Raw genomic sequence first — 12,750 nt, 5'->3', positions numbered from 1 at the left:
GTTTTCATTTTTGGCAATGTTTTACGTTTATTTATGTGATAAGAGGCTATCGCAATTTGCATTTTTTTCAGAGAGTACCAAGTCACGTGTGTAAGTAATACCGCCTCTACATTATACGATACAGAGAGTGATGGTGACGCTACCGCTGGGTCTGGTTCCTTCAGTCTGACATTTAATACCGGGGTGGTTCCTGGCACGACCTACGAATGTTCAATAAAGATGGATCAATCTTCTTATACAAGCGCAAAGAGTATGCCCGCAGTTGTAATTACCCCAGATGCCGTAGGTACGGAACTTTTATTTTCATACTTAAGAAAAATATAGATACTATAGTAATACTTTTGTTTTGGAACAACTTGTAGGTACAACATTTAAGTAAATTGCATGTGCTACGTTTTGGTATAACATTTTAGCAAAGTTATGTACAACCTTTTTAACATGATACGAATTATTGATTTAACATTTTAGCAAAGTGTAGGTACAAAATTTACATAAAAACTTAGAAAAATGAAGGTATGGAACTTTTGTTTGTATAATATTACCTTTATTGTTATAACATCATAGCAAAAGGTATTAACAATTTTACAAAATGTTTGTACGTAATTTTGGTCTTTGAAAAAAAAAGTTTTTAATTATGATGTTCATAGTTCGTAGTTTACACAACAAAGAACAACAACAACAAAAACAAACAAACAAAAACAAACCCACCATAAATCTATTATTTTAGTGAAATAGAAAAGAAAAGTTAATGCATCAAGTGTTTGTATATTTGTCTTTCTATGTAAATATGTGTGTGTGTTATTTCTTTGCTAGCATAGTATAAGCAAGACTTCAATTTTAGTAATATTTTCCATCTATATTCCAGTGCCTGGACCTGGAGCCGGTGCAAATGACGTCGAGCTTGACGTCAAATATTACGACTTTGAAAAATCTCACACGGACTTCAACGACTTGGCTTATCCAACAATAAGCTCGCCAACATACGTTGCTAGCCCGTACGGTGCTTGGTTGTCAATATCGAACAACCCAGCTGGTGACACGTTTTCCACATGGTACCGTGACGATCACCCGGTCAACCGTGAGATTTCAGACACAATTATACTAGTTGCGCAAACCGGGACCATTAAAAAGTAAGTTTATATACATGTACGTTTACAAAAACATTATCAACGAAGAGGAAATGAATTTGTCGAACAGCTATATATGTTCTGAATTGTTATCTTTTATTAAATATTATATTTCTAAAGATTTTACTTCTATCTTTTCGGATTTAACTCAATACAGGATTGGAGCAGTACCTCTAGACGCTTGCAGAAATCATGATCACAAAATAGACAAATATCGTTTTTTTTTCGCCGATTTTTACATTTTTTATTCATTATCATACATAAATCGGTGTGAAAAGATGAATTAGACCTATCAAAGTTCATTCCGTTGGGTAAAAATGCAAGATTTTAGCACTTTATGATTCAAGCGGCTTGCCCGGTATATACCGGAATACGGCATTTAGTGTGGTGCTTCAATCCTTTTTTTAGTCTCACTCTATTTTTTCAAGGTTTTGGAGTGATGCATTTTTCCCGGTCGATGGCCAAGGTTTCGCCGCTGAACAACAACGGGATTGCAACGGGACATATCATAACTTTGGGTAATTGATTATATATATTGAGTAAATAATTTTGCCAATTGATGAACAAATTATGACGTTTTAATATTGATTCTAAAATGTGAAAGTCCATTACTTTTATAATGTAACACTTTAGTCTTGACGAATTAAAGTATATGATGTTTATTTCACAAAATATATTAACTAGACGTAGTAAAGTTGTCAAAAACAATGTTTTGCTCTTTCATTTTATCCCAACCTTTTACAAATATCGGAACTAATGTTCAAAAGCATTTGAATAATCCATATTTATTAGATTTCGTGCGTCTAAAATATGGTGAATATAGAGCAAGATTTAAGAAACAATCAGTTTGACTAGATAACAAAGTTTAAATATGAAAGGAAATAATAAATAAAAGGAAATTTGGTTTAAGCAAATGAGTTATTTTATATTTTTTTCAGATTTACAACTGCTGTCCGAACAGGTATAAAATTTGCTGGTACAGAGAAAATCACACTTGGAGGTGGAGAGGCACTGTGGTTATATATCAACGGTATAAAATTGATTGATTATGTGTCGACCGGAGCGTCAATCAAGGAATGCTTCTACGTTGATCTATCGCCGGCGCTCACCGTCGGCGGGGGAGTAATTGTACCACAACAGGGCTCTATTTCCGGAGGTTCTTGCACTGGTCTTTCGGCAATGTCCACTAGTGCAACCATGGAACTAGAGGTAAGACCAGGACTGGTCTATACTTTGAAGTTTTGCATCATAAAAACGCACTGTTTAGATAAGTTGACAAAATATTGCAAAACACTTTATTAATATTCGAAAAATAAAAAAAGGCTGATTCATATCTTAATGTCATGTGTCACTTAAAATTGACTTTTAGATAAGTCGGCATAGGCTTGAAAACATTTTAATCAATGTATATAAAGGAAAGTAAAGAATCTAGATTGGTTAGTTTGACATAGGCGTGTATACATACAAAGTGCAACTTGAAGCTGCAAACGGCAGGTATATGACAAATAGTCAAGATGTTTTGTGTCAGTTCACAGTAGTATCATTAATAATAATTATTTAGACTTGTGTTAAGATGTTTAATTCCCTATTGAAGTTGGAATTGTTATATCCCTTTAAACAACATAACTTTATATTTACGATGTAAAAGTTTATTAAATATTTTCAGCTAAATGAGATATACCACTTTGACTTGTTTCTGGCTGAAACTCGTAAATGTACATCGGAACTTCTATTTCAAGTTGAAGATACTACATTTAGTCTAGACCCTTCAACCGAACTTCCCATAGATTATAGGTAAGTTAAGAACCAACTAGTAAGTCAACTTGATTGAATGTAAAATGTTCAAACAAATACATTTAGTCCAAAACGTCCCGTCGATTACAGGTCACAAAATACAGATACACATTAAAAAAGGTGTATGTATTTGCACGAATTATCACATTCTTTTTTCGGTCTTATAATTTACAACACACAAAAAAGTTATTTTTGTTTGTTTGATCAAGGTCATACGGTGACATCTCAGCTTTACTGGTTGAGGAGTCCTTTCTTGCATTATTTCTGGTAAAAGCAGACCCCTGAGTAGAATCACCGACATTCCGTAAACTAGCTGAAGGGAATCGAACCTATTGCATGAGGAGAAAGTTATTTGAAGTCAACAACCTTAACCACTTAGCAATTGTTAAGCGTAAATTTTTCTCAAATTACATTTGAGAGGAGCAGGTCAGCATCTGTCTGCCTCACACAAAGGGAGAACAAATAACAATTTGAATATTTCACAATTTTGTAACTTCTCAAAATTGCATTTAACCATCGTCAATGACAATGGATATTTTTCTTCTTTTTTTCAGCGTGACAATATCCGAAGATTTCTATGTAGATGATATCTTGACTACAATATATCTGACGGACGTGTTTTCTGTTGGACCCTATGACATAACATTATATGCAGGTAAATAGTAGCTTGTCAGTCGCTCGGCTCTTGATTTACAATTACTAGTAATAAAGATGCAATTTTAAATGATGTTGGCAAACTTGAGACTTTTAATAATTTTTCTTGTTTCTTAAAGCAATATTACTTAGATTAGCCTAATTCACTTAACTTACTTATGTTTGATATGTGTTAAGGTGCCAGGCTTTTAATATAACACATTCTTAAAAAATACTCACATGTTATTGGCAATATTTCAGGAAATGAAAACAGGTTGTTTGAATTTAAAGAAGATATTGTTGCAAATCAGTTTACTACACCAGCCCCCGTTGCTCCAAATTATACAACCATGGTGGATATTGATGGAAATACAGTGAACTTTGTTGGTGAGTGTAATCACTCATTTAGCTGTTTATTTATTTTATTTTTTATCTTTTAATGAAAATATACATTAGAATCATTATCAATCAAAACAAAGGGATCGTTACAGTTCAAGATAATTCTTATGAACGATGTCATGCATTGAATATTGGTTATCTGATTATTATTTAGAATAAAACGAACGGAATAAACTTGTTTCATTTTTTAAAGTTTGAATGTAAGTTATTGTGTTGCTATATATTGTTCAGACGAATAGGTTTTTGTTTTAAATATGTCATATGTTTGCAAATAAAATTATAACTTTTGTAAACTTTATTTCTAAATATGATTTCTTGAAGAAAATATGTCACTGGAAAACATTATATGTGGTTGTTTTTGGAATTTATGTATTTTTGTAAAAATACCTTATATTCACTTTCTATTCTTAGTGATGAACTTATCTACTAGTTCCATAATTTTACTGCAATGGTAATCACTATGAATTTTTTTTTGCGATATTTTGTACAATGCATTAGGATTACATTCAATACTAAAAGTGACACGTTCAATAAAGTACGCTCGTATTACAAAGGTATACAAACATTATAATAATGCGTCTTTCTTTCTCGAGCATCACAACGTTGATAAATATGTCAGAGGATGTTTTGTACGTTTCATATTATTTGATTTCTTAATACAGAATGCACAAGTGTATTCACCCCAACTTGGACAACCAACGCTGCCAGTGAAACATTTAGCATCTCTACTTCAACTGCTCTATTCACTTTGAAAGATGTCCTGGATTATGAAACAACTAAAGCTTATTATTTCCTCCTGACCGTTGATGATACTGGAAAGTCCCTGACAGGCTCTATTGCAATCAGAGTAAGTTAATTCGTTATTTTACTGAAAAGTTGAGAGTGACGATATAATATTACATCTCAACGCAGAAATAAAATAGTCTTAAATAAAAAATATGTGTTTTCTTATTTGTTTGATTGGATGTTACGTCGCACCAACATTGTATAGGTCATATGGTGACTTTCCATCTTTACTGGTGAAAGAAGACCTTAGGTGTGCCTCTGTATATTATTTCAGACACAAACGGGCACCTGAGTAGAACCACCGGCGTTCTGTATGCTAGATGGGTAGTTTTCTCAAATGTAGAATCCGACGGCGTTTGTTTTCTTATATCTAAATTGATGAAAATATTTACATGACATTTTAAAACATGTTAAAATAGACAGAAATGTTCGCATGTCAGCAGTGTGTTGTCATAATCTGAGTTGAACTAATTCATATGACTAAAATATTTTATAATTGGTACATTGTGTGTATATAAATTCAACATAATCTAACACTAGCATCTTCAGTTAAAAAGGTGAGTCGGTTATGAATAACATGTTGAATTTCTAACTTAATTCAGGTAAAGATAGAAGACGTTAATGACAACTGTCCAATTTTAACACCAACGAGTGCCTCAATGACCCCTCTACCAGTACTAGTAGATGCCCCACTCATGTCTTTTGCATCAAGTGATACAGACAGTGGCGATAACAGTGACATTAGATACATCGTTTCAGCAGTGACACCAGAGTAAGTTATTGCTGTGCTAAAGGGAGGTCGGGTGGCTTACACTTAACACTACTGTCCATGAACATGCTCAATCAAACCGAGCCTGCAGTATATAAATTTAGCCGTTTTGTATGTTCTTTAAGGATTCCGCTCTCTCTATGTATATGATAATTATAGATCTGGCCTTTTTACGGTGACATACATTTGTATATAATAATAAGATGTCAAGTTTTCTAAAACATAACACAATACCAATATTTTAAAGAAATCCTCTGATGATTAGATAAAAAAAATATTGTGGTTCCTGAGTTAAAAGCGTTCAAAATATAGGTCAGTTTGCAAATGTAAATGTATTTGGTGGGGGTTTTTTGTTGATTTTTTTTATGTTATTACTTCAGACCTACATCAAAGCGTACACAAATCTCAATAAATATTCCCTGTCCTGTCATATCAAAAAGTCTCAGTTGAGTCCCTTTAATGTTGCCAATATTAGTCTTACATTCTTCAAGAACAAGCCACTTAAAATTGCTTGTTACAACAAGCATTCTTTGTAAAAAATGCCAGAATGTGTTCTACAGATTAAATGGTTTAGATTCAGGCATCTTTTCTGATTTTAATTTAATTCATTTAACACATATTTGTCAAGTTCTTAATTAACAATATGATTGTAAATCCTCTGTAAATATGTTGTTTAATTAAAATAGTGTAGGCTGTATTTTACTCAAAGGGTTTTAAATATCATTAAACTGTGTTTTGGACTTTAAATGCTGTTTATTTGTTTCCATAAAATGCAATATCTTAAGGATTAGAATTAATGTTAACTAATTTCATGAAAACTACGTCATATACTAATTTGTGCTTTCTTCCTCTTAAACATTAGTGTCAGGCTTTAAAGAGATTTATCACTGCAAAAACATTAGTTGCTGTTAATAGTAACAATAAGTATTGATTGACAATGCACTTTTTTCCGTGTGTTTTTGGTGTCTCTAAAGAAAATTAACCTTTTAAAAGTGATCGCTAATGTCGTGGTTTTTGACGCAATATGTTTAAGATTTGATAGCCAAACTTCTCTATTTCTTTTTTTTTACATATTTGAAATGTACTAGATGTATGTCATGTATGACATCATTTTTATTCATCGTGTCTAAATTTCTTCCATATGTCATTGAATTACCTGCACATATGTTTTCTGATTGGTGGATTTGGTTTAAAACATGTTTCCATGTTTTCAATACAAAATTACATTACAATGCATTACAATCGGAATGATCGGTTATTATGACCGACGAAAAGGCCCGAGAAGTTGCAATTGCCAATTCTCATTCCATAAAGGGCGTCGCACGGAGACCAATCAGTATGAATATAGAAAGCTTTCTACATTACATACATTTTGATTATTGGTCCTGGAATTGCTTTGCTGGTCCTTATACGTTTACTTACAAAATGTTGTTTTTTTTATTTTGATTAATGTTGATTCTTATCTTTTAAGTCCTCCTGTTGATTATAATGACACAATGGAGTTATGGGATGACGTTTATCTGAACTACACAACGTTACAATTTGAGGTCATAGCGATCGATAACGGAACCGTGCCACGTGGTGATAGAGCGTCCGTTAATGTTACCGTCAGCAATACGTGTGTTATGGATGTGCTGTTTGGGGATATAACCTACATATTTGCTGTTAACAAGACTACCGGAGGCTTGACACTTCGCATACCGAAATATTACGTTGTAGAATTTTGTGAGTAATTATCTTACCTTTCTGATTGTTTATGTTTAATTTACATAGCTAGAAATATCACAATGAAATGTCACTGTTCAAATGACAATATTGCCCAATATTGGCCAAAGAATTGCGGTCATGTAACGGTGAGCGATGAGGGATGTATTTAAGCAGATAATGTCTGACTCTGACGTAAGCATAGGTGTATAGTGACACTGTGCAACATATATTAATACAGACAAATATTATATTGTAAATATATGCTCATTTGCAATCAGTATAAATTTAGTTTACCATTTTATTTGGCTAAACAATGATGACATTAAATAAAAATTCAATTAAAATATCTAAAACCAGTTATCTTTACACTAACACTAAAGTTTGTTTCAATAATGTAATAACCGTAGTAAACCTCTTGTCAAAATATGCATACCATTGATAAATTTCAAGCATAACTTTGATACTGTTTGTATTCCAGTGTGCAGTGACAATATTGGATTATCTACTGGGATTGTATTAGACAACATGATGTTTGCATCCTCGTCTTATAATAATATGTTAACTGGACCTGGTAGAGCAAGAGTTAATGATACTGCAAGTAAGTATTACTGATTTTATAGTAACGAACACTACTCTTTTTGTACCGAGTTTGTATTTTATTTTTAAACTTTGCTTACTTGAAGGGTATAAAGAAAAACTTTACTGATGATATACATCAATTATTTGTCACACATTTTCTAAGTTGTTCTATTACATACCTGATTGCACTACAGTTACATAGCTGATTGCAGTACATATGTATCATTGCATATGTACTAGAATGTCTTCACTTCAGTGTTGTTATATTTTTTATATTTATCTTCTTTATCCCTCATGAACAGACTCAATCAAACCGAGTTTGCAATGTTCACGTAATTTTGTTGTAATTAATGCTTCCGAGGGATAACAATTTTTCCAGAGCTTTATTTATTGATGTTTCAATTTTGTCACCCTTGATAACAAACAGATACGTACAGTGGATTGTCTGGTGGTTGGGTAGCAGGTGTGCTCGATACTAATCAGTATATAGAGGTAGATATGAGCCTGGCTTACAAGTTCACGAAAGTTCATATTCAAGGTCGGGAGGACGCTGATGAATGGGTGACGTCATTCAAGATATTCTCTTATAACGAGGACACGGCGACATGGGACGAATATACGCATTCCAATGGCCAAAATGTAAACTATTTTGTATTTGTAACCTGTATGAGCTCTTATAATCAAATGAATATTCTTTTATCTATGATATTAATGGTATTTTGGATGCCCTTGGTGTACATTTCTGTGAAATGTACTTACGTGTATATACTGATACTCTTTTGAATTTTATGAAATTGTAGCAAAAGGTAAATCAAAATTATACATTTTAGCTCAAAACATCCAATATTCTAAATGATTTATCTGGTAATTTTATCAAGTATTATCTAAGGTTTGTGACCTTTTAGTTTGATCATTATGGTAATTTTAGACGTATCTCTGGTTTATAGATTTTTGTCGGTGTAGCAGATCGAGATACCATAACACAAGTTAGTTTGGACCCTGCAGTACTTAGTTCAAAGATTAGAATAAATCCACAGACATGGAGTGGAGGAAATATTTCACTGAGACTGGAACTATCCGGATGTGAACAAGCAGAACAACTCTATTGTAAGCTAATTGCTATATTGTCATATTGCTTTGTCTTCATTTATTGTTTAAAATTTTTTAAACTATTTCATAATAGGTTCTTCCCTCAACTTATTAAAAAATGTCAGTGTCAAATTACATTAGATTATTTTAAACTGACATTTTGGCTCTCTCAGATTAATTAAATCGTTTAAGCAAATATTTTTTCCGGAATACGTTTGGCCCTACACTGAAAACAATAACAACAAAACAACAAGATGAAATATACCTCTTTGTAGTTCAATTTAAACGTGTACATTGATAACGTGAATAATTATAAAGCCTATGATTTAAATACAAAATACGATTTCAATATAAATGTGATGACAAATATGTTAGCAAAGTCATTTAAAGTTATTAAACGTATTTAAGTACAGATATTTGAGAGATATCTTAACTAACTTCACGTTATCTAAAAGTAATGTTATACAATTGTCAAACTTTTTATATGATTATGTAACTTAGATGATGTTAGTTGTGTTCGATGTGAGACGACTAACTACTGTGAAGGGGAAGGAATTCAGAAACCGTGTGGGAGGTGTGATCCGTATGACCCTACGTCTACTTGTGGCCGCAACCCAGTGGAGCATTCCTTCGGACATGCGTCGGAGTGCACTACTTGTCCCGTCGGTTGGGTAGGTTAAAAATGCAATTGAACTAAAATAAAATAAAAAACATTTGAAATTCGCTATAGATTCTTTTTAATTGATGATTTTACTTTTTGTATGTTATGAAGCGCAATAAGAGAATTTTCATTTTCATTTTAGTTGATAGACATATATAATTGGTTTTAAAATAATTATGTTTGAAAACATTTAAAAAATAAAACAATAAATATATAATTGGAATTATATTGTTTTATTTCTGTTTTATTGTATCATCATGATAGATTTGCAAAGATGACGGGTACGCAACCATTTGTCCTGAGTTCCAGTACGCTGTATGCAATTCTACCTGGTGCCCGGACAGCTGCACGCAATGTGAGGCCGGATACGCCTGTCTTGATGGGCGGAGAACTGAGTGCCGACCTGGGTATTTCTCAGACGGATTCGTCGGTATGCAAGACATTTTAGATAAATATTTTATGAGAATAAACAATAAATAACTTGTTTTGAGTTATGATTTTATATGATGTTTTGAATTTAAAGATGTTTTTTTAATCGTGTCAACCTACAATATATTTGAATAATCTAATTATTCTATTTTGTACTAGCTATACAACTTACCATTCACATCTTCAAATTTTATCTTTTATCTTAAGCATTATTTTAGTTGTTTTATTTTCGTTTCTTTATTTGTGTAAAGAACACTGTTCTGCCTGTGTTTCTGGGACATATCAAAACGAATCCGCATCAAGTTCCTGCAATCCATGTCCTGCTGGATATTATAGTGGTACAGGACAATCAGCTTGCGAAATATGTGAACCTGAAGAGTATGCCCTTAACGACGGAACCGGATGTATAGCGTGCGCAAACGCAGTCGAGTGTCCATGCATGACTTGGGACAAGTGTTTTAATGGTACAGGATGTTACAATACTGGAGGTGGAACATATCAATGTGTACCATGTCCTGACGGATATGAGGCTAACGGTTCTACTTGTTCTGATATTGACGAGGTACCATTGTTACATATTGTAACATACATAACTTTCTGAATTTAACAGGAATTTTACTTGTAAAGTAAATAGCATTCCATCATTATTACTACACATTCTGAAATATTTTATAGGTTTAAGCCAATCATCTAGCATGCATTTTAGCTTATTAATAATTGTTTTCAAATGGCTGCAAATGCATTGGACATTATATTTTTGCAGCTTTCACAATCGAAGTTTTACCAAAGTAATTGCTGACCGACTGTTTCCTTATTTGGCATGTCTCTCATTTACAGTGTGCTGATCACAATCCGTGCTTTAACTCTAGATGCATCAACACGCAGCCAGGTTTTCAGTGTTTAGAGTGCCCGGAAGGTTACTCGGGTACCTTTGAGGATGCCTATAGTTGGGGTGTACAACAGAGGGTGTTTGTGTGGCAGAATGTAATGCACGATAATACTTCATACCAGACCTGTAACGACATTGACGAGTGCGCTATTAATAATGGAGGATGTGACCCGAGACAGCCTTGTATTAACACAGTGGTAAATACATGTATAACCTTATACAAAACAGTATTCTGACCAGAGATGCTTATACTTTTCGTAGCAGAGCATATTATCATTTATATTTCTGAAATTCATTTAAAACTCAATACACATTACAGTCAAATCAGATTTAAACACAGACGAAAAAGGTACTGAAATTTTACAGCTTACAAAATTCTCCTCATATCTTGCTTTTATATTCACAGGGTAGTTACTACTGCGATTTTTGTGAGACTGGTTATATTGGTACGAACAAAAGTGGTTGTTACCTTGATAACTTCTGTATATCTGGTGCACATGATTGTAACAATGTATGGGCAGACTGTATCTATCTTGGACCTGCAGAATACAGATGTGTGGTGAGTTGGTTATTTTCGTTCAATGTTACCTTTAAATTGCTAAAGTTCAAATGGACATGTTCAACTTTTTTGATTTCTTCATTTACATTGAACATGAACATTTAAAGTTAGTCAGCCAACAGTTAAGTGTTTTGTCGGACTGCACATCCATGCATACTTGTCTATGTCTCAATGCCGGTGGCAAAAGCTAGTTACTTTTGGCCCAAGTAAGAGAAAATATTATAATATTGACTCTATATAAAGACTTCATATAGCTATTATATAATTCTTGTTGCAAAGGGTAGTAACTTTTGGCCCAAATTAGAGAAAATATTATAATATTGACTCTATATTAAGACTTCATATAGCTATTATATAATTCTTGTTGCAAAGGGTAGTAACTTTGTTATTTATTGTTTAGCATGATATGTTGCTATATTTTAGTGTAAACCCGGATATGCTGGTAACGGAGAAAGATGTGGTTTAGACTCGGATAATGATGGTCATCCAGACAGAGGAGTTTCATGTGTAGACTGGGGATGTTTCAGGGTATGGTTTTAACTTATGATTCTAATTTGATTGGGATTAAAGAGCTTTTTTCTTTGATGATTAAATATTTAAATCGTACCAACAGAAATGTATATAGTTCGGGTTACTTTATAATAGAGAACTGTTGGCAAATGTATGTCATATAATTTCAAAATCTATTGTTAAACTCGTAGTGTTTGGATGTATCTACATATGGAAAACGGAAAAAAAATATATCAAAGAGCAGTGTGTAGTTTATATAATTAAATTTTAAATGTTTATTTTTCAGGACAATTGTATGTATGTATCTAATAGTAATCAAGAAGACAGTGATGGTGATAACAAAGGTAATAATTGTGATGATGACGACGATAACGATGGCAGATGGGATTATCTGGTTTGTGAATCAATTGAAATTATGAATATTTCTGTTAAATAGAGTTTTTAGAAGTGATATGAAATCCAGAATTGTAATATTAGGCTTAATTTTAAATTTAATGATTTGATACTTTACGATAGATTTATAAATTTTTGAAGATTTAATATTGCATAAATGCTATTTTATATTGAAATCCGCCCTTAGGAATATGACTTTACATCAGTTGACGTTTAGGATATCTTCGTAACAGATAAAGATAATGTATCATTTTCGAAAATTGCAACTTTACACAAATCCCACTTTGTCAGTGATATGAAGAATAAATCTATTGCTTAAAGTGATATTATGCTCATTTTTTTTTCGTTCACAAGTTGAGCTGAATTTAAATGACTATTTAAATAGCTAATATTTGAATATGACAATGGTAAGAAAAAAATTAAACC

The 12,750-nt window shown here is 32.6% G+C and overlaps 1 protein-coding gene across 1 annotated transcript in view; it reads left to right on the top strand.

The window, feature by feature from the left end:
- The window catches only part of LOC132716530 (uncharacterized), a gene marked incomplete at its 3' end in the record, with an annotated part of 46,452 nt that extends 34,127 nt beyond the window's left edge, over positions 1-12,325 (top strand). The window contains 20 exon segments of the mRNA XM_060699826.1: positions 72-286; positions 866-1,130; positions 1,556-1,645; positions 2,066-2,336; positions 2,794-2,921; positions 3,476-3,576; positions 3,816-3,941; positions 4,616-4,800; positions 5,342-5,511; positions 6,980-7,233; positions 7,694-7,813; positions 8,222-8,433; positions 8,742-8,901; positions 9,385-9,554; positions 9,809-9,974; positions 10,225-10,535; positions 10,811-11,059; positions 11,269-11,421; positions 11,845-11,949; positions 12,218-12,325. Coding sequence (XP_060555809.1) covers positions 72-286; positions 866-1,130; positions 1,556-1,645; positions 2,066-2,336; positions 2,794-2,921; positions 3,476-3,576; positions 3,816-3,941; positions 4,616-4,800; positions 5,342-5,511; positions 6,980-7,233; positions 7,694-7,813; positions 8,222-8,433; positions 8,742-8,901; positions 9,385-9,554; positions 9,809-9,974; positions 10,225-10,535; positions 10,811-11,059; positions 11,269-11,421; positions 11,845-11,949; positions 12,218-12,325 — 3,559 coding nt within the window.
- Positions 12,326-12,750: the final 425 nt, after the last annotated feature.

The sequence above is a fragment of the Ruditapes philippinarum genome, unplaced genomic scaffold (genome assembly GCF_026571515.1).
Source record: "Ruditapes philippinarum isolate M1 unplaced genomic scaffold, ASM2657151v2 ctg6643_1_1_1_1, whole genome shotgun sequence".
Taxonomy (NCBI): Eukaryota; Metazoa; Mollusca; class Bivalvia; order Venerida; family Veneridae; genus Ruditapes; species Ruditapes philippinarum.
Note: the sequence above shows the minus strand (reverse complement) of the source record. Positions and strands in the feature narration are given on the sequence as shown.